Source organism: Tiliqua scincoides, chromosome 3 (assembly GCF_035046505.1).
Source record: "Tiliqua scincoides isolate rTilSci1 chromosome 3, rTilSci1.hap2, whole genome shotgun sequence".
Taxonomy (NCBI): Eukaryota; Metazoa; Chordata; class Lepidosauria; order Squamata; family Scincidae; genus Tiliqua; species Tiliqua scincoides.
In genome coordinates this window covers 211,922,227-211,945,336 of record NC_089823.1, presented here as the reverse complement: position 1 = coordinate 211,945,336, position 23,110 = coordinate 211,922,227, and the positions used below count along the sequence as shown (strand labels likewise).

Sequence of the window (23,110 nt, the reverse complement as noted above, 5' to 3'; positions counted from 1 at the left end):
ATAAGAAAGAATGTTCTATCTATCATATGTGATGGATTTGTACCAAAGCGAAGAAATATTGGACTTTGATTCACCAGCAAATGTGATTGATACTTAAGGTAAATTTACAAATGAAACCAGAAGATTTTTTGGATGGGAATACTCAATGATCCGATTTTGAAACTATACTGCTGCAAAAATATTGTATGCTAAGTACTGGAAACAACACTTTGAAATATATTCTGGTTTCATTTTATTTATTTATTTATTGATACAGCAAGTTTTTAATGTGGGGTGACACACTTTCTGCGTATGCCAGGGGACCTCACTGTGATCATTGTAAATATACAAGGAAGGATATTGGGTTGTAGTGAGAAATGGGGGGTTTGTGCATATAAAACTGTCCTAAGTCAAGGAACAGGGCTGGATGGGTTCATAGAGGTTCCTACAAACAGACAGCTCTAAGTTTGAAGGGCACTCAATAAAATGCCTTCCAGTGGTTTCCCTCTCTTTTCCTTTGGAGGTCGGTATTTTGATAGATGTGGGTTTATTTTTCACCTGGCACTGCGGTAAAAACAGTATTCTAGCTAGTAGTCTGCCAATATAGATATCCCACTCCTTCCGTGTACTTTGCAGCATTTTGTGATATTGCAAATGGCAATGTTGGGGGGAGAGTCATGGTGGTTTATGTTGAGAATACTATTCTTACTACTGTTGGCTCACAAATAAAACTGTTTCCGCTGCAATAATTACCACCAAGGGAAAGGTCCCACCAGGCTGACCACTACCAGTTGCTGGCTGGGCCTGATCTTCCCTGGATCCCAGGGGCAAGGCAGACATCAGTAGCAGCTCCATGAAGTGCTGGTGCCCTGGGAACTGATCAAAGCTGCCCTCTCACCCTAGGTTTGCATCACAGGCCGCTCATTCTTTGGCGCTTTAAAAAAAAAAGTCCTAACTGGCCAAAGTATCTTAAGAAACAACTCCAACTAAGAATTTGCCCACTCCTGAAAAATGTTAGAGACCCTGTGCTCCATTTCTCCCCCTCTGTGTAGGCAGTATTGCTTCTCCCACTGGAAGATGAAAATAATGTGGTCGTGGGCATCTGAACATTCTGCAGGTTCTTTTATTAACAGTATTTATATACCGCTTTTCAACTCAAAGTTCACAAAGCGGTTTACAGAGAAAAATCAAATAACTAAATGGCTCCCTGTCCCAAAAGGGCTCACAATCTAAAAGATGCAAATGAATACCAGCAGACAGCCACTAGAACAGACAGTGCTGGGGTGAGGTGGGCCAGTTACTCTCCCCCTGCTAAAAAAAGGAGCACCCACTTGAAAAAGTGCCTCTTACCCAATTAGCAGGGGTGTATTTTCTTGATATGATTTGGGGAAGGAGGAAAGAAAACAATGGACAATTGATCAAGGGGACCACTGTGACACCAAGGGGTGGAATATATTGGAATTGCAGAAGATCTGGCAAGGAGGTAGATGTGGTATCAGCAGTGGCCCCTTTAAGGGTAAGGCCCGGGCTTCCAGGGAGTGTGCTGCACAGCTGCAGCCACTTGAAGGCAATAAGGCCCTCAGGCATAAAAGCACCTGATGAAAGGAGAGTTTGGTGTGGGTAGCAGAAGGAAGACTGGATTAATGGACTGAGGGTTTGATGGCTAATGGGCTGCTGATGGACTGATGTGTGAATGGGCTTTGGAAGCTGCTGGAGCAGAAACAACTGGAGACACTAAGACTGGTGTTTGGCTGCTGTGACCAAGACCTGCTGAGGACCAAGGGGCTGCTGTAGTGGTGGGAGGCTGCTAGCAGGAAGGAGGACCTCTGTAGGTTAAACAGGCAAGCTGCCCTGGTGGTGGGGTCCAGCAGTACTGCAGGGCAGAACCAGGGTCCTTCTTGGGTAAAAAAGGGTGCTAATTAGCTAAATGTGGGCATAATTCTCCAGGTGGAGCTTGTATTGGGAATTTGGCAGAACAGCCTTGCAACTGCATTGCAGCAGTAGAGTTTCTGGTCAGTTATCTATATTTGGGGTTCTGTGGCAGAATACAGGTAAAAGAATAATTTTTAAAAGTATATGTTTTTTTATCTGTATATGTGACAAATTGAATAAAGAAGATTAAAAAGTGGCTGACAACATTTAGTTCATTTTGCCTTAGAAAGGCAGGCTTCACAAGTGCTCATCTCAGCAGAAATTATCTTTTAATTTAGGGAGGACAAGTCAAAAAAGCAATTTTGAGCATTTTTACATGCTATAGAGTATTCAGAGTATAAGATTATACCAGCTGGATGAAATCAAAGAACCATGTAGTCTGACATCTTGTTTCCCACAGAGGATGCAGGAAAGGACTTTTACAGATGATAAACAGGCTGAAATCCTATACTCACTTATCTGGCAGTAAGTCCCATTGAATACAATAAAATGTACTTCTGAGTAGATACACATAGGATTGCAGCTTGAGGCTAAGAGAGTGACTTGCTCATAGCCACTCAGCAAGCTTATACATTTTTATCTTATTCTTCCCCAAAGGAGCTCAGGAGGACAGCATGCAAAAATTAAGTCCTTTCTCCAATTTTATAGTCATACAATGTATCTCTGGTTGTGGGCTGGGCTGAGAAACTGCAGCTCATCCAAGATCATCTAGTTTGCTTGTAGATATGAATGCCTTTCTCTTCAGTCTCTGATACTCTAGTTGCTTTTCCACACCACCCTGGGAAGCATATGTGCCAAGCATCCTGGGGGGGAGGGGAACCTGATATTTCATCACCAACTGGAAAAACACTTAGCATTGTCAAAACACCCATTTTGAAATTTGTATGTCAAAGTCTGAAGGAAATACATCTTAAGGAAATAACTTGGTCTGACTTGCATTCCAGAAATCTTAAAAGAAGAACACCTATTTTTCCTCAGATTGTTACTAATTTGTGAAAAAGGTTTGCAGCAGGTGCTGGGTTCTGGAACCGTGGCCCTTCCTAAATTCAGTTGTGGTGCATGGAACATATGACAATGACAGCTGTACCTCTGAGCATGTTCAGATTGCCTTTCATCAGCTGCAATCACATCTAGAACTTTCGAGGAGGCTTAGGCTCCACCACTTCATTTTTATAAACCAGTGGTTCCCAAACTGTAGGTCAGGACCCACTAGTGGGTCGTGACCTGATTTTTGGTGGGTCCCCAAAGGGTGCTGGAAAGATCAGATAACTAATTGCCTCAAGCCCTGTTCAAAAATCAGATACTGCAGCTGCTAATTACCCGGCAAAGAGCTCAGCTCCTGCAGTTTGCAAGCAGGTGTAAATATAGGGACACAAATGTTTGAGGGACGTTTTTCTGTTTATTATAAATAAATAAAATATTTCTTTCTAGATCTTTTTCTTGAAGTCTGATAAATCTAGCTGGTCCGGATACAGTGTCATTTTAAAAAGTGGATCCTGATGCTAAGACATTTGGGAACCACTGTTATAAACAAAGCACAAGGATACTGTAGATCAGTGTTTCTCAAACTGTGGGTCGCAAGCCGTTTTCAGTTGGGTTCCCATTCATGTCAATATTTTATTTTTAATATGATACTACCATGGGATGTGATCGCATTTGGGGAACTGTACTTTTAACAGGCTTCTCTGTATATGCTTTTAACAATGATAGTAAATGGGATTTACTCCTGGGTAAGTGTGGGTAGGATTGCAGCCTCGGATTGTGAAAAGTTGTCCTGCTTGATGATGTCACTTCTGGTGGGTCTTGACAGATTCTCACTCTAAAAAGTGGGTCCCGGTGCTAAAAGTGTGAGAACCACTGCTCTAGATCAACATGTTGCCAGCGATGTTAAACAGGGATGGGCTGCAGAGTGGATTTCTTCCATTTCCTGGCAGTAGCTCCCTGGCTCGCTCGCTCGCTCTCCCCCCGCCCCCATTTGGCTCCCTCCCTCCGCCCGCAGCCTGGCTCGCTCGGCTGTTTGCTCTCTTGCCAGCCCCTCCCTTTCCCATTCACTGCAGCCCAAGGGTGGGTTCCCCGGGCGCTCAGCGATCTTAACCTGTAGCGGGGAGAGAAGAGGAGAAAAGAGAGCGCCAAGTTACTGCAAGGTACGGACTTTTCCTCCGGGGTAGAGAATACGGTCAGAGGGTGAGCCTAGTGATGGTTCTCCCCCACCCAAACAGAAGTGCATGTCAGTGGCGTAGCTAGAGGGGGCAAAGCACTAAGTTTGGCAGGGAGCCTCAGCGCGGCGTGCAAGCGGCCCCTCCCCTTCGGAGCCGCTGCAGGAGGTGGGAGCAAAAGGGAGGCGTTCGCTTGCAGGCCGCGCTGAGGCTCGCTGCAAAACTTAATGCTTTGGGGGGCAAAGCTATGCCACTGGTACAGGTAGAGCTGTAGCCAGCATCTCCAACGAGATCTGCCCCCACAGTTACTAGCAGGCACATGTTGCGCCTTCCTCCCAAGTCCTTGGAAGTTAGAAAGAAGCTGAACGGTGGTAAAGAGGGAGTAGCGGGGTTCCACTTTCTCCCCCCCCCCTTTAACCCTCGTTTGAAGGGCAGGCTCAAAAAAAGGGCAACGCTTTCCGCCCCATTCCTCTCCGTGCTGTGGAAGGCGCCGCCCAGTGGCGTAGCAAGAGGGGGCAAAGCTGTAAGTCTTTCAGGGAACCTCGCCGCAGCGTGCAAGGGGCCCCTGTAAGACTTACTGCTTTGCCCTCCCTTTAGCTACGCCACTGGCGCCACCTGTTCCTTTCTGTCTGCTGTCCGTTGGCTGCAAGCCCAGATCTGGTTCCTTTAAAACAAAGTGCCAGCTAGAATTCCCAGAGATCGTCACAGCTGCTTTTTATGAACCCTTAATGTTGACGCACTGTCTCATATGTGCACGAATGAACTAGAATTATAGACGCTCCAGAGGACTTTCTGTTCTCCTGTAAAGCACGTTCAGGTACCAGGAGGTTAGGGTAGAAGTCCTATACACACTTACCTGGGAGTAAGCTGCACTGGACATAGTGGGACTCACTTCTGAATAGACACGTATGGCAGTGGTTCTCACACATTTAGCACAGAGACCCACTTTTTAGAATAAGAATCTGTTAAGACCCACCGGAAATGATGTCATGACCAGATGTGACCTTATCAAGCAGGAAATTTTTTTAACAATTCTAGGCTGTAATCCTACCCACACTTACCCAGGAGTAAGTCCCATTTACTATCATTAAAAGATGATGCATAATAGCTTGTTCAAAGTACAGGTCTGTAACACTTCTCCAAATGCAGTCACATATTATGGTAGCATCAAGTCTAACAGATTAAAAATAAAATATTGAAATTAATAGGAACCCACCTGAAATTGGCTCACGACCCACCTAGTGCGTCCTGACCCATGGTTTGCAAAACAGTGGCACACGTGATAATAATTAATAATAAATAATATTAATATAGCCAGTATTTAGAATCATACAACGGTGAATTGGAAGCAGTGGCATAGCCATATTGCCAGTCAGGGTGACCAGATACAATGGAGGACAGAAAGGCTATACCTTTAACTATTGTCTAGAAGGGGGAATCTTGGCAGGTGCAGCTTTTTAAACCTTTCCCTGTTGAGCTGCACCTGCCAAAATTCCCTCTTCAATACAGTGGTTAAAGGCATAGGCACTCAGTTCTCCATTGTATCTGATCATGGTGGGAGGGGGTGCAAAGCGCTAAGTTTTGCAGGGAGCCACACCACAGTGGGCAAGCAACACTCTCCCCCCCCCCCCGTTTTTGCTCCCACCAAAGGGAATGGCTCCTGTGGTGAGGCTCCATGCAAAACGTAGCACTTTGTACCCCCCTCTAGCTACGCCACTGATTGGAAGGTTGTCTTTGTCTCTTTCAGGGAGAAAAGAGGGGGAGTGAGGGTGTGAGAGTAAACGACTGGGGAGGAAAGGGTTAAACAGCAGGGTGAGGTTTTGTGGCTGAGGTCACTGTTTCCTTCTGATGGTGGTGGTGATATTCCTTTTCTGGAGAAAAAAAATAACTCTTGATCTTGTCAAAAAAGGTTTCCCAGAAATCAGGATTTGTACTCCAGGACCTTTTGTTGCCAGAGGGCTGAACGCCAGCTCTGTGCACAGTGAGCAGACGTTGCGTAGCATGAGTGCTGCCCACATCAGTGCAGGGGGCGAGAGGATGTAGACGCGCTCCCGAAGCTCCTCCCGACAGCGACCAGGCCTTTGGGGTGCAGCTTCCAGGCGGATTCTCAAGCGTCGCCAGCCACGAAAGCGCCCCGCCCCGCCATCCTCACTTCTTGAGCAGAGCTCTCTACTGTGCCCATTCTAACATTAGAGAGTCAGAGCACAATCCTGGGCATGCCTGCTCAGTAAGCCCCATTGTGCCAAATGGGGCTTACCCCCAGGACGGTGTGTATAGGATTGCAGCCTCAGAGCCCAATCTTATGCAGGTCTACTCAGAAGTAAGTCAGTGGAGCTTACTCCCAGGAAAGTGTGGATAGGATTGCAGTCTCGGTTGCTTAGTGATTTCTCTGGGATCAGGAAAAATCTGGGGTTTTCCTGCTTTGCCTCAGTTTGCTCCCCTTTCTAGAATGGCTCCAAAGTGGAGGGCCCTCTTGCAAATGTCTCAGTTTTGCTCCCCCTGCCAGGAATGAATCAGAAGGGGAGGGCCGCTTGCACAGGATGGTGAGGCTCCCTGCAAAACTCAGCGCTTTGCAACCCCTCTAGCTACACCACTGATGGCTCTCAGCTTAATGTTCCTGTGAGCACTGAAGGGGCAGGTGGGTATCTAATATAGAGAGGTGTTTGTTTCAGGTCTATAAGATAAGTCTTACTGAACACAATGGGCTTACTTCAGAGTAAAATAAAGAACACCTTTTCCAGGCACCTCTATCTATCCTTGTTGGCATCCTTCAGTCTTGGAAGACTATGGTGTCACGCTCTGAATGGTGGTTCTGGAACAGAGTGTCCTCTCCAGTGCGCAAAGCCTGGGTAAAGTAGATATGGAGGATAGACTGTTACCCATGCAGCAAATCCCCCCTCTCTACGTCGCTGAAATGGCCCAATGGAAAGGCAGAGGCCAATACAGTTGGTTCCAGCGGCCTTGCAGGAGTTGCCAGAACGTGACTGTGTTCAGCCATGAACCGCCTCAGGGACTCCGGCTCCGGATTTTGCCTCGAGGTTGACTCCTGAAGCCTTTTCCATAACTGGATGTAGCCACAAGGCAGTGGAGGTTTGGGATCAGAGTTTTCCTTCTCTCAGATGAGCTGCCTTCCCAGGCTGACGAGTCCCATCTACCCGGTGGCTGTTTAGTCGCCTCTTACGACAAGTACAGCCAAACTGAGGGCCTATTCTTATCCCCAGCCCCCAGGGGAGTATACTCTATCTCCTCTATCTATACACCAAGAGCAATATCAAACATCCTTTTCAAAAAAGAAGGAAGATCAGGTCTGTGGTCTAATCTAACCTATTCCCTTCTACACCTGACCCAATTACCAGGCACGCCCAAAGTTTTTGTTACCTGCCAAGGAGAAAGCTTACCCAACAGTTTCTGTTTGTTCAGGAGCTTAGTGAAAGGATGAAAGACATTCAGGATGCCATGTAGTGCAACTGGCACCACCCCTCAGCTCCCTTCTCACCCTGAGAACTCATTGCCAGCAGGAATGAATAATTGGTCAAAGCTCCTGAAATGGGGGGAGGGGAGGAGAGGAACTACAAGGATGTACAGGAGGAGATTTTAGCTGGTGCAGCAGCTTATGCAATGGGGAGAAAAGCTGCATTTGGTGAAGCTTGAGATAGGATGAGAACTCCACTGATGTGGGGCAGTCAATCTTTTATAGGTTGGGAAATGGATGTACTAACTCTGTGGTTTGCCTATACCTCTACTGTGAACGTATACTGTAGTTTAACAGGGATAGAGATTCGGTTTCCTAGTTGAAAAATCTGATAGATGATACTTAGAAGATACTTTTAGTTGCCCCATCCTCCTCCAACATAATTCCTTCCCTCCATTAACGCTACTCCTGAACTTTTAAACCAGTGGTTCCCATGTGCATGTACTTCCAGGGGTGATTGCCAGAACCTTTAGGGGTACTCGAAAAAGAACTGAATGATGGTAGAAAAAAGCAGACCTGTATTAGAATGTCTTGTGGGACTGGAAAGGCAGGACAGAAGGCAGCTAGCTGGCTACAAAAGCTCCATCAACTGCTAACATCAAATTGTGAATTATCAGATATGGATCACTAGTTGAAAAAATAAAATTTGAAATAATAACAACTATATTAATTACAAACATTTTACTAATATGAGGGGGCACAATTTATGGAAATGGGCTGCCAAGAGGTATGCCAGTGGAAAAAAACTTTGGGAGCCACTATTTTAAATCATGAAGAGAACACATCTTGAAGGACACTACGCAGAAGAAGTTGAACTCTGAGAAGATGGGTCTAATGGCCCAATCCTATTGACGCCCCTCTCCACTGATGCACCTTGCCCAACTTGTACTCACTGCATCTTATGGTGAGGGAGCAGTCACTGATTTCTGTTCAGGGTAAGGGAACTTTTATTGTCTTTCTCTGGGGAAAGCCTCTACTTCCCCAATAGGTCTTCTCAGTTCTATGTCAGTCATTTTGCTGGCAAAGAACTGAGGTGAGTAAGGGAGCAGGAAGGAGCATAGGATAGTGGTGCACATGAGTGCCACTGGTAACAATTCCTTGCTGCCCCATTCCCTTACAGACTCTGCCATAAGCTTATGGAGTCATGAAATAAACCATTGAGACACACACTGATCAATATTAAAAAATGCAGGCAAAATGAAAGCAAACTGGCCTCCATTGACTGTGTTATCTTGAAATAAGGGCTGACCAAATGTAACATTTTTGTTTTTATAGATGACTTCCAAAGAGCAAGATGAAACATCTAATATCAATACTGGAAAAGGTGTGTTCATTTTATTAAATGTAGTTGTTTACCTTGACTTTTTCAGAAACTGTTGTATACACTCTCATGGAAAGGTAATGTGAGTAAAATATTTTGTGTGTCTTTTTAAATAATTGAACTTGAAACATTCTTTTTCTGCATGGATCATCAGTGAAGCTCAGCTTCTGTTAATGTCTTGTACTCTCAGATTGGCTCAGGCAGTGCAAGGCCTGCTGGAACATGACTCTGTAGGTGGGTGCAGGCCACATGGCCAGCTTACAGCCTCAGCCTAAACAATAGCCTTCCTTATTCTGCTGCTGTGCCACACCAGCAAGAATGGGCCCAGAAGGTCACAGAGGTATGACTTCCAGTTCAGGCTAGAAGCACATGTAAGCATGACTCAGCTGGTGCTGCAGGGGCAACATCCTACCTTGGCAAGAATGACCCAGGGCCAATAAGCTTAGACCTGACTCTGCAGATACCATGCAGGCAAATTTAGGCATGGTTTAGGCACAACTCTACTGGTGCAACCAGTGTACCTCATTCTAGACCAGGGGTGCCCAAACCCCGGCCCTGGGGCCACTTGCAGCCCTTGAGGCCTCTCAATGCAGCCCTCAGGGAACCCCCAGTCTCCAATGAGCCTCTGGCCCTCCGGAGATTTGTTGGAGCCCACACTGGCCTGATGCAACTGCTCTCAGTGTGAGGGCAACTGTTTCCTCTCACATGAGTTGTGGGATGAGGGCTCCCTCCATTGCTTGTTTCATGTCTGTGATGCAGCAGCGACAGCAAAGGAAAGGCCAGCCTTGCTTTGTGCAAGGCCTTTTATTAGCCTTGAGCTATTGCAAGACCTTCATTCATTCATCTAAGTTCATCTTTAATACTGTATATTCATTTATGTGAACTTCTGTAAATTTATTCAAATTTTAAATGTAAATTAATTCTTTTTTTTCCCCCTGCCCCCAACACAGTGTCAGAGAGATGATGTGGCCCTCCTGCTAAAAACTTTGGACACCCCTGTTCTAGACTAAACCAAAGTATCAACATCCCTCATTCCAGACCAAATTAGAATGGACTGATTTAGAGAACTTTTGCTTTTTGTCTCCTTCTGGAGCGGTGATCTGAGGGCATGATAAACCTCTAATTGTGAAGTCTTGAGTTTGAATAAAGTTTGAATACAGTCTGCGGTTGAAGAAAAAGAACATTTATTTGTTGAACATGTTCTTGGATGTGAGTGAGAGTAGCCATCCTGCCAAAGCATCAGGTTACTTGTGCTGACAGAGCTGCAGAGTTTGAATAAGAAGGATTCATTCTTTCAGCTGGTGTATTGCTATGTAAACACTTCAACAGTTACTTAGATGGGGTAAGACAGTAACTGGTATTTTTTTTAAATTAAAATTTAAATGCAAGTTGTATTTGAATAAAAACACAAAACACTACATTTTGTATTTTTATTCAACAAATTTTCCAAAAAAGAAATCCACGTTCAAACACCGCTAATTATAGGTCTCTATAATTATAATTCTAAGAATTATAGAAAAAATTCTTGCCTATGTTTGTTTGAGACATCAGAAAAGTGGACAAGGTTCTTTCTGCTTCAGGTTGTGTCTCTGTTCTCATGATATGAAAAATCACTTGCTCATTGATAAAGAGCAACTTACCCAAGTGACTCTGGGGAGTTAAAAAAACTACATCTGTAAGGATATCACAGAAAGTGGTCAATGAGGAATCAAGCAAACCAATTATATGCAAGAAAAAAAACCAGGGATGTGCTCCAGGCATGGAGCCCGAGTCAGCACCCCTTTGACACATGCTTGGGCATCGCAACTGAACTTACGAGAAATTTCGAGTCTTTTGAGTCAAGTCATGAGTCATTTTGAGAAAGGAGTCATGAGTTACAAGTCCTTCAGCAAAAATGCATAGGAAAAAGGAAAGTGGTGGTGGGGTGTGTAAGTAAGCCAGAACACACACATACTAAAGAGAGTTGGGACCCAAGTCATTTCAAGTCCTGACTCTTTTTCGAGTCACTGGCCCTGAGTTGCAAGTCAGGATCCATAATGTCCATGACTCAAGTCAACTTGAGTCACCAAAACCAGCACTTTTTCACTACTCGAGTCAACATGAGGCAAGTGCCCATCCCTGGTAAAAACAAAAGTAGATGGATAACCCCATCAGATGATATTTTTGAATGGGTGAGTTTCAGAATTAGACATGTCATACTAAAAGAACTATCTCATCTGAAAATAATGTACTAGTGCAGGGTTTTTCAACCTTTGTCCCCCACTGTATCACTTTGCATGGTCCACCTATTGGAAGTACCACTGGAAGTAACTGGTAATTATGTTATCACCAGTAATTTCCAAATTGGGAGGCCAGATGCAATGCAAAAACACTGGTAAGAGGCTCGAGACAGATACCCAAGCCAAGTCTCCTATTGCTGTTTGTCACATTGCATTACTGGTCTTGCTGCCAGGTGACAGGGTTCTGTGGGTCCTGCGTATAACACCAGACACCACTTCAAGTACCACTTGTGGTAGGAATACCACTGGTTGAGAAACACTGTAGTGGTTTGAATTTTCAAATCAAAGTGATTAATAAAGTTACCATTTTAGATAAAACAAAAGTAGGAAACTAATCTTCTGCAATACCAAATGTTAAAATAAAGTAAGTTTTTGAATGGAATGAGATTCAGATGTCAATCTTCTCAGAACTAGTTAACAATTGAGTTATTGATGTCATTCGCAAGCACACCAATCTGTACATCTCATATATGGTAATAGAAATGGAGGTGCAGGGTAGTGAATGTCTTTGCATTCTTCCAGCAAATCAATCTGCCCCTGAACCCCCAAATCAGTCTGCACCTGAACCTCCACCCCCAGCGTACCCAAGTCCAGGTTACCCAGCTCCACAAGCCCAATATGGATTTCCTCAGTATGCACCTGGACCTCCTATCCTGGCTACAGGTAGGCATTTGGATGTATACAGAATTTGACCAAAGAATAGAAGCACTATATAGTGGGATTTTCAACTGTATACCTACAGCTACAAATAGTTGTGCTGTAGTTGAGCACTAGTTGAGTCAGTGTTATAACTGTTATAGCAGTGGTTCTCAAACTATATACCATCATCATGTAATGATGCCCTGTTCCCTTTAAGGGGTGGGGGCAGGGGGAAAGCAGCAAAGCGAACCCCAGGATCGTGCCCCTGCGGGGGAAGGGGAGCTATTCTTAAATTAACCATACATGCTCTCAGGGCTGGGGGGGGATCTGGAGAGCTCCGCGGAACGCTTGCAGGGCTCTTCACGGCTTTTAAATAGCAAAAGTTGCAAGTGCAGTTTAACCACCTTTCTCCCAAAGGACCCAAGGTAAGTTAAATGAAGAAAATCAGTCTGGCCCCCATACGCCCATCCAGCATCCATGGTTTCACTTTTCCCTGCTTACATGGATCCAGGGTGATCTCCTGCCCCTCACTCCCATTATAAGTACCTTTATTTTACTGTCGTGGTGTGTGCAGTGTGGGTGCTTCTTAACTTTATTTTTCCACTGAAGAACTGAATGTGCAGACAACCAGCTTGCATGCTAGAGGGCGACTAACAGGGATCAGAGCTTATTTCTGAGTTAACATGGATAGGTTTGTACTGCTACTGTACTTTCAATTAAGTTGTGTCTTTAAAAACATTCAGAGACTACAATTGTTTTCTCATATATGTTTTGTGCCTTTTGTTTTCTGCAACCATCTAGGACAACCTTATTCAGCTTTTCAGGCAGGTTATGGAGCTATCCCTGTTCAGGCTGCCCCTGCCCCTGCTCCTGTAATTTGGATGCCAACACCACCTGCACCGCCCAAATGTCCTCCTGGATTAGAATATTTAGGCCAAGTATGTTCCTTTCTTTTAATTTTCCTTCTTACATCAGCAAAAGTGGACAAATCATCTTCATATTGATTCATAACCCAAGACATTTTAATGTAATCTCTTCAGCATGTTTCTGTTTTGTTCTCATTGTGATTTCAGAGCCAGAGACTTCTTTTGGTTTTCTATCAAAAGCTGCAGGAATGTCTTGCTCAGAGTTTAAATGTTGCCAGTTCAGCAGTTTAAATGGCTGCGCCGGTAACTTCAGAGTGGTTACACTGGCTCTTCAGAGACCCACGCCATGCACATCTGTTATCATACATCATTATGCATACATATAGCTTGGTAACCCAGTTTAGGGTTGAAAAATTTAGGCATAACATAGTAATGAGCTGAATGGAAAAGTTTACTGACTACAGAGATATTTAATGAGTGCAGATAGTAGTACACTGAGCTAGTCAATATCTCTCTTCATTCAATTTTGGCTCAATCCAATCCACAGACTTATAGCAGCCAAACCAAGTTCTGCTGCTGTGAAGGGTTATACAGCAGCATGCTGTCGGTGGCCATTTCGGCACCACCACCAGAAACAGCTGGTGGCCCACTGCTGGCAATCTGCTCCAGAGCAGGTAAATTGGTATGGAGCAGATCATGGATAGGAAGGGGGTGGAACCAGGCTTTCTGGAGGACAAACCCTTGAGCTAAGGTGGGGGGCAAGAAGGGGCAGATCTGGTGGCACAGGTGCACATGCTGTATCTTATCCCCTCTTTTGAAAGCCACTCTGCCCCTTTTCCCTCCACCAAAATAGGTGTAGTCTGTCCACGAAGACCATAGGTGGCCCCAGGGCTTATGCAGAGGTAAGTAAGTTTTGCTTACCTCCTGTTTGCCTACAGGCCACACCCCGTCATAGGATGCAGCATGTTTTTGGCACTACTATATCAGCCCTGGTGGTGAAGAATAGGATTAGGCTGTCAGAGACATAAAAGCTTAGCGTAAAAACTCAAAGTAACATTTCAATGTTAAAGATTATTACATTTTCAGTTATATGACATGTTACAGCACATCTGTGTGAAATCCAGATAATTACATAAATGGAATTTCTTAAGGTCCTAAGACTTCCATGACTCACATGAAATGGATTACTCTATAATTGCTTTAATTATTTTGTATTCTCTTTAACACTCTTTGTTGTTGTTTTTTTACCATTGTAACAGATTGATCAGCTACTAATTCAACAGCAGATTGAGCTTATGGAAAGTATGTATGTTGCTGTGTTACTTGAAACCATTTTGGGTATTCTGATGATTGTGAATTCCTCTGGCTCTGCTTTTCAAATTATGGGTGTCCTTATGAGTAGATATACTTAGAGCGCAATTCTAAGATCACGCTGAGCCACCAGGCTCCCTGCGTCAGCTCCCAAGTGTCACAAATGTGCCATAAAGCATGTTTGCACCAACTCAGGAGCAGGCCACACCAGCAAAAGGATGTATGCTGGCTTGTCAGCACCAGAACCCCTCCCTGCTCTGACTGAGGCAGATAGCTTTGTTCCAAGTGGCGCTGGGGATAGGAGAGGGTGGCAGGAGGCATTCTAGGGATGGGGAATAGGTGTTTCTGGGAGGGGGGATGGTAGAATGGGAGGCAGATCAGGGCTGGGAAGGGGTGGGATCGTGATGGCAGCACACACCATATTATAACCCCATTCCTGGGCTGGGCACCCCTACATGGGCTGCTCAGAATTACGCCAACTAAATAACTGGCACAGATATGAGTGGCCACATAGAGCAGGCCGGGGTGTTACATGGAGTAAGGGGAAATTATCCCTTTACCACAAAGTGACCTCCAGCCTGCTCCTCACCTGAATAGGATACAGCACAGACCATGAGACTTGACTGTTCCAGCACAGGGATGCCCATTATATATAGCTATTAACTCAGAGCCCAATCCTGTGGTCCGTGGCATGGCTCCGTGCCGTGGCCCACAGTTGCAAACATGCTGTAAGGCATGTTTGCGGGGCTCACTGCTGGGCTGCCGCTGGAGCTAGCCCAGCTCCAGCCAGAGCTGGGCTAGCATGCAGCCGTCACCCGGGTTCCGCGGCTCAGCAGTCTTCCGGACCACCGGGCTGCAGAACGGGAGGCGGGGGTGTGGCCGGGGGCGGGCGGGAGGCATGTTGGGGGGAGAGGGAGAGGCGGATTCACAGAGCCGAGCTCCGCAGGATCCAAGGCGTTCATGAGGGGCTGCTCGCCCTACACAAGCGCCTTTACTTTAGCACCGACCTTTTGGTCGGCGATAAAGAGAGTAGCCCCATTGTGGGGCTGCTTCCCATACTTGGGGAAGGGCATGAACGTCCCCGTCTCCTGAGGTGCCTCCTGCGGTAGCGCGGGAGGCACTGGATCCAGCAGCAGCCCTCCACGGAACCGCCGAGCCTGGGCGCTACGGGCAGCTCAGGATTGGGCTGCCCCTTACACAGAGAATTCTGCTTTTTCTCATAAGTCATTGCTCATTTTCTTAAAAATAATATTGTACAGCAGTGGTTCTCAAACTCTCTGGGAGTCTGAGAACTGCTGGTAAGTTTTAACAGGGGTGGGGACTGGGATGAGGGGGTTGCCCCGATGGCTCCACAGCGATTGCGGCACCGAGGGGATATAGGAACATTTTAATGCATCTGGAGAGATGCTGTGGTTCCCAAACATTTTCAGGTCAGTGCCCCCCTGGTTCCAGGAACCCATCCCCAGTGACACCCTATAAAAAACATTCTTCAGAATAGCGGTTTACATGATTGACTAAGGAAGAACATTAGTAAAATTCAGAATGGTAACAAGCACTTGCACACTTACCGCAGATACTCGCCTGTAAGTCGATCCCACAGATAAGCCGAGGGCAGGTTTTGAGCCAAAAAAATCGTGGAATTTTCTATGATCCTTGGATAAGTCAGGGGTTAAACTTAGGGGGGTGTCTGACTATAGTTTTGTCTGATTTTACCCAAGGCCAGATCCTGAAAAATAACCTACCACTAATTGTTACCTAAGAACTGTAGCCTCTAATTTATTTAAAACATAGTAAAAGATCATAAGATACATTTTTATTCTTTTTAAATTCTGGTCTTCACCACCTTTTTGTAAACACTATCAGAGTAAGTGCACTGTAAACAACATACCAGTAAAACAATGGTTCCCAACCTAGTATTCACGTATTCCCAGGGACACTCAACAGGACCTTTAGGGGTACTTGAAAAAGAATGGAATAATGGCAGAAAAAGGCAGGCCATGCTCCAGAATGCCTTGCAAGGCAGGAATGCCTTGCAAGAACCAGCAAGGGAGGAAGGGAAGTAGCTAGCTGGCTGTGAAAGCCCCACCAATAGCTAGTTTTTGGTCATCAATTCATCTATGAACCAGTGATTGAAAACCAGCACAGTAAAAAAGCTGAAACATAATATAGAAAGTGATCAATCACCCAGAATTTCTCAGCACATTTCTGGTGCAAAACTGTGATAAATACATGAAGTCTGGGCTTTCATATAGAGGAGATGAGGGCTTGTATTATTAATTACAAACATTTTGCTACTATGAAGGGTACAATTTATGGAAATGGGCAGCCAAGGGATATGCAAGTGAAAAAGGTTGGGAACCACTGCAGGAGAACCATGAATCAAATCCACCTTTAAGGTGTCTGGTGTGTTAAGCCAGAAGCTCTACATACAACCCATAACACTCCCATAACTGAGAGTGTGCAATTCCATGCACAGCAGACAGATGCAGCTGCATATATTTGCAACCCTTTTTACTCAGAAGTAGACCCACTGCTTTCCATGGGTGTTATTCTTAAGTAATGGTGCACTGAATTGTAGCCTGGGACTTTGCTTCAAATGAAAGGAGAATTCCCATCCTGGTGTTTAAAAAAACAGACCTGCTTTGCAAGCATTTGCAAAGCAGAACCAGGCTGCAGCAGAAGGAAGGAGAATAAAAGGTTAACTTTGGCTGGAATTTCCCAGTGAAGTTGCTGCAGAAACAAATTGCTTCTAATGAGTCGTGCCTGCCTGCTGCTTGAGGAAGAAATGAAACTTTTCAGAGTGAAAGCCTCTGCCCCCTGATTGACTCTGATTGAGATAAGGCAAAGTGATAACTGGAGCTTGATTACTTGGCAAACATTTTATGTACTATAGGCGAGTATCTATGGTATTCAAAATCCAGTTAAAATTTTAGTGTAATTTATTCAACAAAATTGATGACTGAACCAAAGTGACCAAAGGGAAATAACTTGGAAAGCAAAAAGAGCAGTAACGCTTGAAAGATGAAAAGAGAAAGAAATTGTTGCTCTCTAGGCTGTAGCCTGGTCAATCATAAATAAGCAAACAGTGCACTTGGAGGGGCCCAACTCCAGCACTGCTTTACTGCCTCTGCTTCTTAGTGCCTCCCTAGGTAATCCCACCACTTCCTAGAGAATCTATTTTCAGACTTTTCATCTCACGGCACACTGACAAGGGGCTAAAATGGTTAAAACACACCATCAGTTTTTTTACCATTGACAAGGCACTCCATGCTGCTGGTAGGGGCTCAGATCCCTTAATTGTCCAAATAAATGACCCTCCCCAAACTCCTGCATCACACCTGCAGACCATCCACAGCACACCAGTACAGCACAGCACAGTAGTTGATAACACAGGCCAACAAAATTGGGGGTCAGAAAAGTTTTTCCCAAACTTTATGGTGGTTTGATATGAATTTGGGGTGCCGATCCCAAAAATGGCAACCATTTTGCCCTATCACATCTAGTTTTGGAGATATAGTATAGCCTCTTTAGTGAATGGTTCAATCAGCTTCCTCATGAGGAAGCCATGGTGTAGGCTTCCTCATGAGGAAGCTGCTTGAACCATTCACTAAAGAGGCTGTACTATATCTTCAAAACTGGACATGATAGGGCAAAACGGATGCCATTTTTTGAATCAGCACCACAAATATACCCAGGAATTGGTGTAACGTTTGAGGAAGCAAAATGTGTGTTGGCCTGTGTAATTAGACTTCTTGTTTGAGAAGCTGGACAGATAAGGGTCTGAGTGTTCTAAAGTTTCAGTGTTTCAGATTTGAGATTAAGTTAGTGGTTCATGTTATATTTTTACCACATTATTGATGAGCATTTGGATCAACTCCATGCTGTACGGATGTTGCTTCCTTTTCAGTGATAAGTGGCTTTGAATCCTGCAACAGATACGAAGTCAAAAACTCCGTTGGCCAAATGGTGTATTTTGCAGCTGAGGAAAATGATGATTTCACCTTGAACTGTTATGGGACATTACGCCCCTTCACCATCAAGCTCTTTGACAGTATGAACCAAGTAGTCATGCAGTTGTCAAGGACTTTCCAGTGTTCCATTTGCTGCTGTCCTTGTATTTGCTGCTTGCAAGAGGTAAGCCATTTGCCACTCCTTGAGCCCACCGTTTGTTAATGTTTCTGGCTGTCAAGATGATGGAGTTTTGGAATTTTTCTTATACAGCTTCATAGAAGTTTGGCTCATCCTCAAGATATCTACATTTTAACTGATATGGACTTCATTCTCACCATTTCAGTCTTGACACTCTGAGAACTCTCCTGCATTATTTGAATTGTTTAACACCCCAGTATGGTAGTGGCAGAGAATGCCTCTTCAGCCTAGAAAAGAGACGCTTGAGGGGGGACATGATTGAGACATACAAAATTATGCAGGGGATGGACAGAGTGGATAGGGAGATGCTCTTTACACTCTCACATAATACCAGAACCAGGGGACATCCACTAAAATTGAGTGTTGGGCGGGTTAGGACAGACAAAAGAAAATATTTCTTTACTCAGCGCGTGGTCGGTCTGTGGAACTCCTTGCCACAGGATGTGGTGCTGGCGTCTAGCCTAGACGCCTTTAAAAGGGGATTGGACGAGTTTCTGGAGGAAAAATCCATTATGGGGTACAAGCCATGATGAGTATGCGCAACCTCCTGATTTTAGGAATGGGTTAAGTCAGAATGCCAGATGTAGGGGAGGGCACCAGGATGAGGTCTCTTGTTATCTGGTGTGCTCCCTGGGGCATTTGGTGGGCCGCTGTGAGATACAGGAAGCTGGACTAGATGGGCCTATGGCCTGATCCAGTGGGGCTCTTCTTATGTTCTTATGTCTTTTTCTGATTTGCTTATCCATGATGCTGCCTCTCTCTCCTCCTTAGTTTTCTTTGACTGTGAACCCTCCATTTCTTATCTGGGCCAGTTCAGATGATACTTTAATCAACCAACCAGCTTCATGTGGTTAAGGATGCATGCACTTGCTTTGAAAACTGGCCCAGGAGTGAGGGGAAGGGTCAGAATGTGAGCAGGTAGGGGCAGGTACATCAATTACAGTATTGCCCAAACCAGCTCACTTTCTCTGCAGTAGAAAACTGTAAAATTTTTACCCTTCATTTTAAGGGTAAGACTTTGATTGTAATTCATGAAATATCCAGTAGTACGTCTGCACTGGAAACATTCTAATGTTGCCCTTTGTTTTAATTTGCAGCTTGAAGTTCAGGCCCCACCAGGCACAATTATTGGCTATGTTAAACAGAAGTGGCACCCTTGCCTACCTAAATTTGCTATCCGAAATGACACCAGAGAGGACATACTTAAAATTGAGGGGCCTTGTGTGCCATGCCTCTGTTTTCAGGATATTCATTTTGAGGTAAGTTCACACTACTGTTTTCACCTTTTCTGTATACTGTGCACCTGAACATCAGATGTGTTATAGCCATTGCACTGACTCATGGAAGCAGTCTTGGGGTATTGGGGCACAACTCTGGTCTACTCTGCAGCTTGGAAAATGCAACTGTGTAGCGTTGGCGCTCTGCCATTGCAACTGTTGTACAAAAATGTCTTCTTCGGTTTCAGTAGGGTCTTGAAGGTCATTTTCTACAGAATATTGTACAACCAGAGCAGCTTCCAAACCCTGACACCATAATCAAATGAAGCTAAAATTATGTGGCTCTGTTTTTACTGATTATAGATAATTAGATCAGGAACCAAAGGAACATAAATAAATTCCTTATTCTGCGAAGAGGCAAAATAAAACAGATTGTATGTGCATCAGTACCAGCAATCCTGGAATTTCAGGCTATGGCTACCAAGCTGCTTGAATCCCCAAAACTAGAACCAATAAAGCAAAACTGATGCCATTTTTCAATTCACTACCCCAAATATATCCCAAAATAGTTCTAAGACAGCAGCATTTGTGTAGGCCTGCAGAATACATCTAAGGGCCCAATCCTATCCAACTTTTCAGCACTGGTGCAACCACAGTCCAGCCCCAGGGTAAGGGAACAAATGTTCCCATACCTTGAGGAGGCCTCTGTGACTGCCTCCCCACTACAGGATGCAATGCACACCCCATTGGCACACAGCTGCACCGGCACTGGAAAATTGGATAGAATTTGTCCCTAAGGGCCTATCCAACTTTCCAGTGCCGATACAGCTGCAATAAAGCCCCTAGGCAAGGGAACAAATGCTCTTACCTTAGGGGGGACTCCATGCCTGTCTCCCCTCCCCCACAGAATGCAGTGCATTGTCCAGTGGCACAGGTACATCAGCACTGGAAAGTTAGATAGGATTGGGCCCTTAAATATGTGCTTTGTTTTTTAATCCTGCCTGAACATACTCCTCAAAGAACACGCCACGATAAACTTGGTAATCTTTTAAGGAGTTCCAAAAACAATTTTTGCTTCAGAGCAAGGAACACACTTCTCTGAACCAAAACATGTCTAAACCTTTTCACATTATAGTGCAATGCATTGACTATTACTCGTATTACTGCATTCAACAGTTTGACTACATCAAGGAACACAGGCCATGCATTAAGGAACACAGGCCATGTCTCAGAGTAGAAAGTGTACTTACAATGTTTCCAAACTATCTTGTGACTTTGTAGCTCACGTAATTTTGTAGCTCATGTAATAGTCACTTAATGACTATTGCAGATCTCTTTGGATGACTGTCTAAGGCTTTCTTTTTGGTTTTTTGCACTCAAATTTTTATTTCCTTAAAAATCAGGTGAAGTCACTAGATGGAAAATCTACAATTGGAGGAATAACTAAGCAGTGGACTGGTTTGGCAAGGGAGGCTGCGACAGATGCTAGCAACTTTGGAATCCAGTTTCCATTAGATCTTGATATTAAGATGAAAGCACTCTTGCTTGGGTCTAGCTTCCTCTTGGTAAGTCTAACAACACAGTCCTATGCATGTCTACTCAGAAATAAGTCTCAGTTAATTCAATGGAACTTGCTCCCAGGAAAGACTGTATAGGATTGCACCCAGGCAGCCAAATCCTAAGCTTCCTTAGCACCCAGGGCTACAGCGGTGCCAAAATGGTTATCACTATATCCTGTGGGGGAGGAAGACAGCACCAGTTCTCCTCAAGGTAAGGGAACAAACATTCCCTTAACCCATGTAGCAGTCAGGCAGCCCCAATGGGTCTCCTCAGATTTGTGTCTGCTATTGCGCTGGCGCAGAATCAAGGAGACCATGTCAAGCCCCAGCCACCCCTATGGGGCTATTTGAATCTGCACCAGTGAATTCAGCCTGTGGAAGGCTGCTCAGGCCAGGGACAAGGGTTAGGATTGCTGTGGGCTGCCATGGCTGATCCCACTCCCTTCCAGGGTCTGATCCACCTCCTGAACTGCTCTCCCCCTGCCCAAAAACACTCTCTCCATGCCTCTGTTATGCCCTCTGGCCATCTTCTCCCCACTCCCACACCAGCCTGTGGCCTGCATCAGCTTGCCTGCTCCGGAGTCACTACAAATGTGCTTTATGGCACACTTGCCACACTTGGGAGCCAGTGCAGCAGGCCTGCATCAGCACAAGGTAAGTTTAGGATTGTGCCCTAAATGAAATTCTAAAGACAATGGTATGTATTTAGAAACTAGTATAATATTATTCACTCAGCTGCAATCCATAGTTGCAGTGATGTTTATTGCTAGCATTGGATTTCTTAGTAAGAATTCAAACAAAACACACTACACCTGGAATCCTATTTTTCTGCCTTCATCATGCTTGACTTTGTCTATGGATTCCACCCCAGGGCTCTTCTCATTTAAGCAGTTCTGATTTCAAAAATTTAAAAATTGTTCTGATTTAGAAAATGAAAAATGGAAATTTACTTGAATTTTAGTTTGGAGTTTGTCTATTTATTGTTGTTTTCCCCCCGTACAGGATTTCATGTATTTTGAAGGACAGCAAAACCGACGGGGTAGATCCTAACAGAGCTGACTCTTGTATTCTGCTGACTTCAGATAAAAACCGTGTGTGTGCATGTGTGTGTGTGTTTTTGTTCTGCTCTTACCTTGGCTAATGCTGATTATCAAGCTTCCTTACAGGGAAAGAGCTTCAGTTATTAACAGCACAACCCTATGCACATTTACTCAGAAGTAAGGCCTGTTGTGTTCAGTGAAGCTTATTCCGAGGAAAGTGTATAATGGATTGAGGCATAAGACTACTTCTGTAACCTAAGACTATGGCTTGCAGCTGTCATAACTATTATGCCAGAATGTACATATTTACGAGGAATGCTCTTGATCTAAACACTGGATAAAGGTGCCATTTTATTATTGTTGATATAACACATTTATACATATAGAGTATCATGATCTTTCCCAGCATGGATGCTGCTGTTCCCCATGGAATGCGCAGGCAGTGCAACAAGCCATTGCAAGGAATAGAAGGTTAATGGGAGTAATGGAGAGGAAGTGAACAAGTGGAATGAGAAAATGGAAGGTTTGGCCAAATGTCCCATTCCTCAGTTCCATGAGGGGGTGGACAAACAGGGCTTTATAGCGCCATCTAGAAATTCTTCCATAGGCAGGCAAGGAACATTTGGGGACAGGGAGCCATTTATTGACTTATTTTACTATCTATGTAAACTGCTTTGTGGACTACTCCTGTTGAAAAGCGGTATGTTCCTTAATAATAATAATATAAATACTTTGTATGTGCAGAGATAATTCAGATTTCAAAGATAATTGCTTTTGAGCATCTAATTGAAATAAATAGCACTTTAAATGTTAAATCTGATTATATTGTGTATAATTTACTAACTCTGGTCTCCCCCTTGATCTGCATACACAAATAAAAACAAACTGAGGAAAATATCAGTGACATTCTGTAGTGATGGAGGGGGTGTCCGTGCCTCCTTTTCCCCATATCTGCCCCAATATCTGGGCTAAAATCAGTAAACTCCATTGTCACCTCAAGGACAAAGTCATTTTTTTTTAGTTACACAAAAGCCTCCCTCTCAGTTAGGATTGGGTCACAAGCCACTGATTTGCTGGTAGAATGCATTTTCTGCTGGTGGAAATGTGAGCATATTAGTGGAAGTGACATTCCATTGGCAGCAAAATGAGACTTGAAGCACAATGGCTGGTGGTCGCACACAGGTCAGTGA

General features: G+C 44.5%; 1 protein-coding gene across 4 annotated transcripts; it reads left to right on the top strand.

Moving 5' to 3' along the window:
* The first annotated feature begins 3,930 nt into the window (after positions 1–3,930).
* LOC136644674 (phospholipid scramblase 2-like) lies at positions 3,931–22,735 on the top strand. 4 transcript variants are annotated; one of them, XM_066620728.1, is made up of 9 exons: positions 3,931–4,055; positions 8,815–8,863; positions 11,662–11,802; positions 12,580–12,716; positions 13,904–13,946; positions 17,863–18,089; positions 19,202–19,363; positions 20,725–20,886; positions 21,883–22,735. In XM_066620728.1, exons 2-9 carry the CDS (start codon positions 8,815–8,817, stop codon positions 21,928–21,930), a joined length of 969 nt encoding a protein of 322 aa, XP_066476825.1. In that variant the 5' UTR covers positions 3,931–4,055; the 3' UTR covers positions 21,931–22,735. The 4 variants fall into 4 exon arrangements, with proteins under 4 accessions (XP_066476825.1, XP_066476824.1, XP_066476823.1 ...); XM_066620727.1 differs by lacking the exon at positions 3,931–4,055 and adding an exon at positions 4,275–4,329; XM_066620726.1 differs by lacking the exon at positions 3,931–4,055 and adding an exon at positions 6,125–6,387.
* The last annotated feature ends 375 nt before the right edge of the window (positions 22,736–23,110 follow it).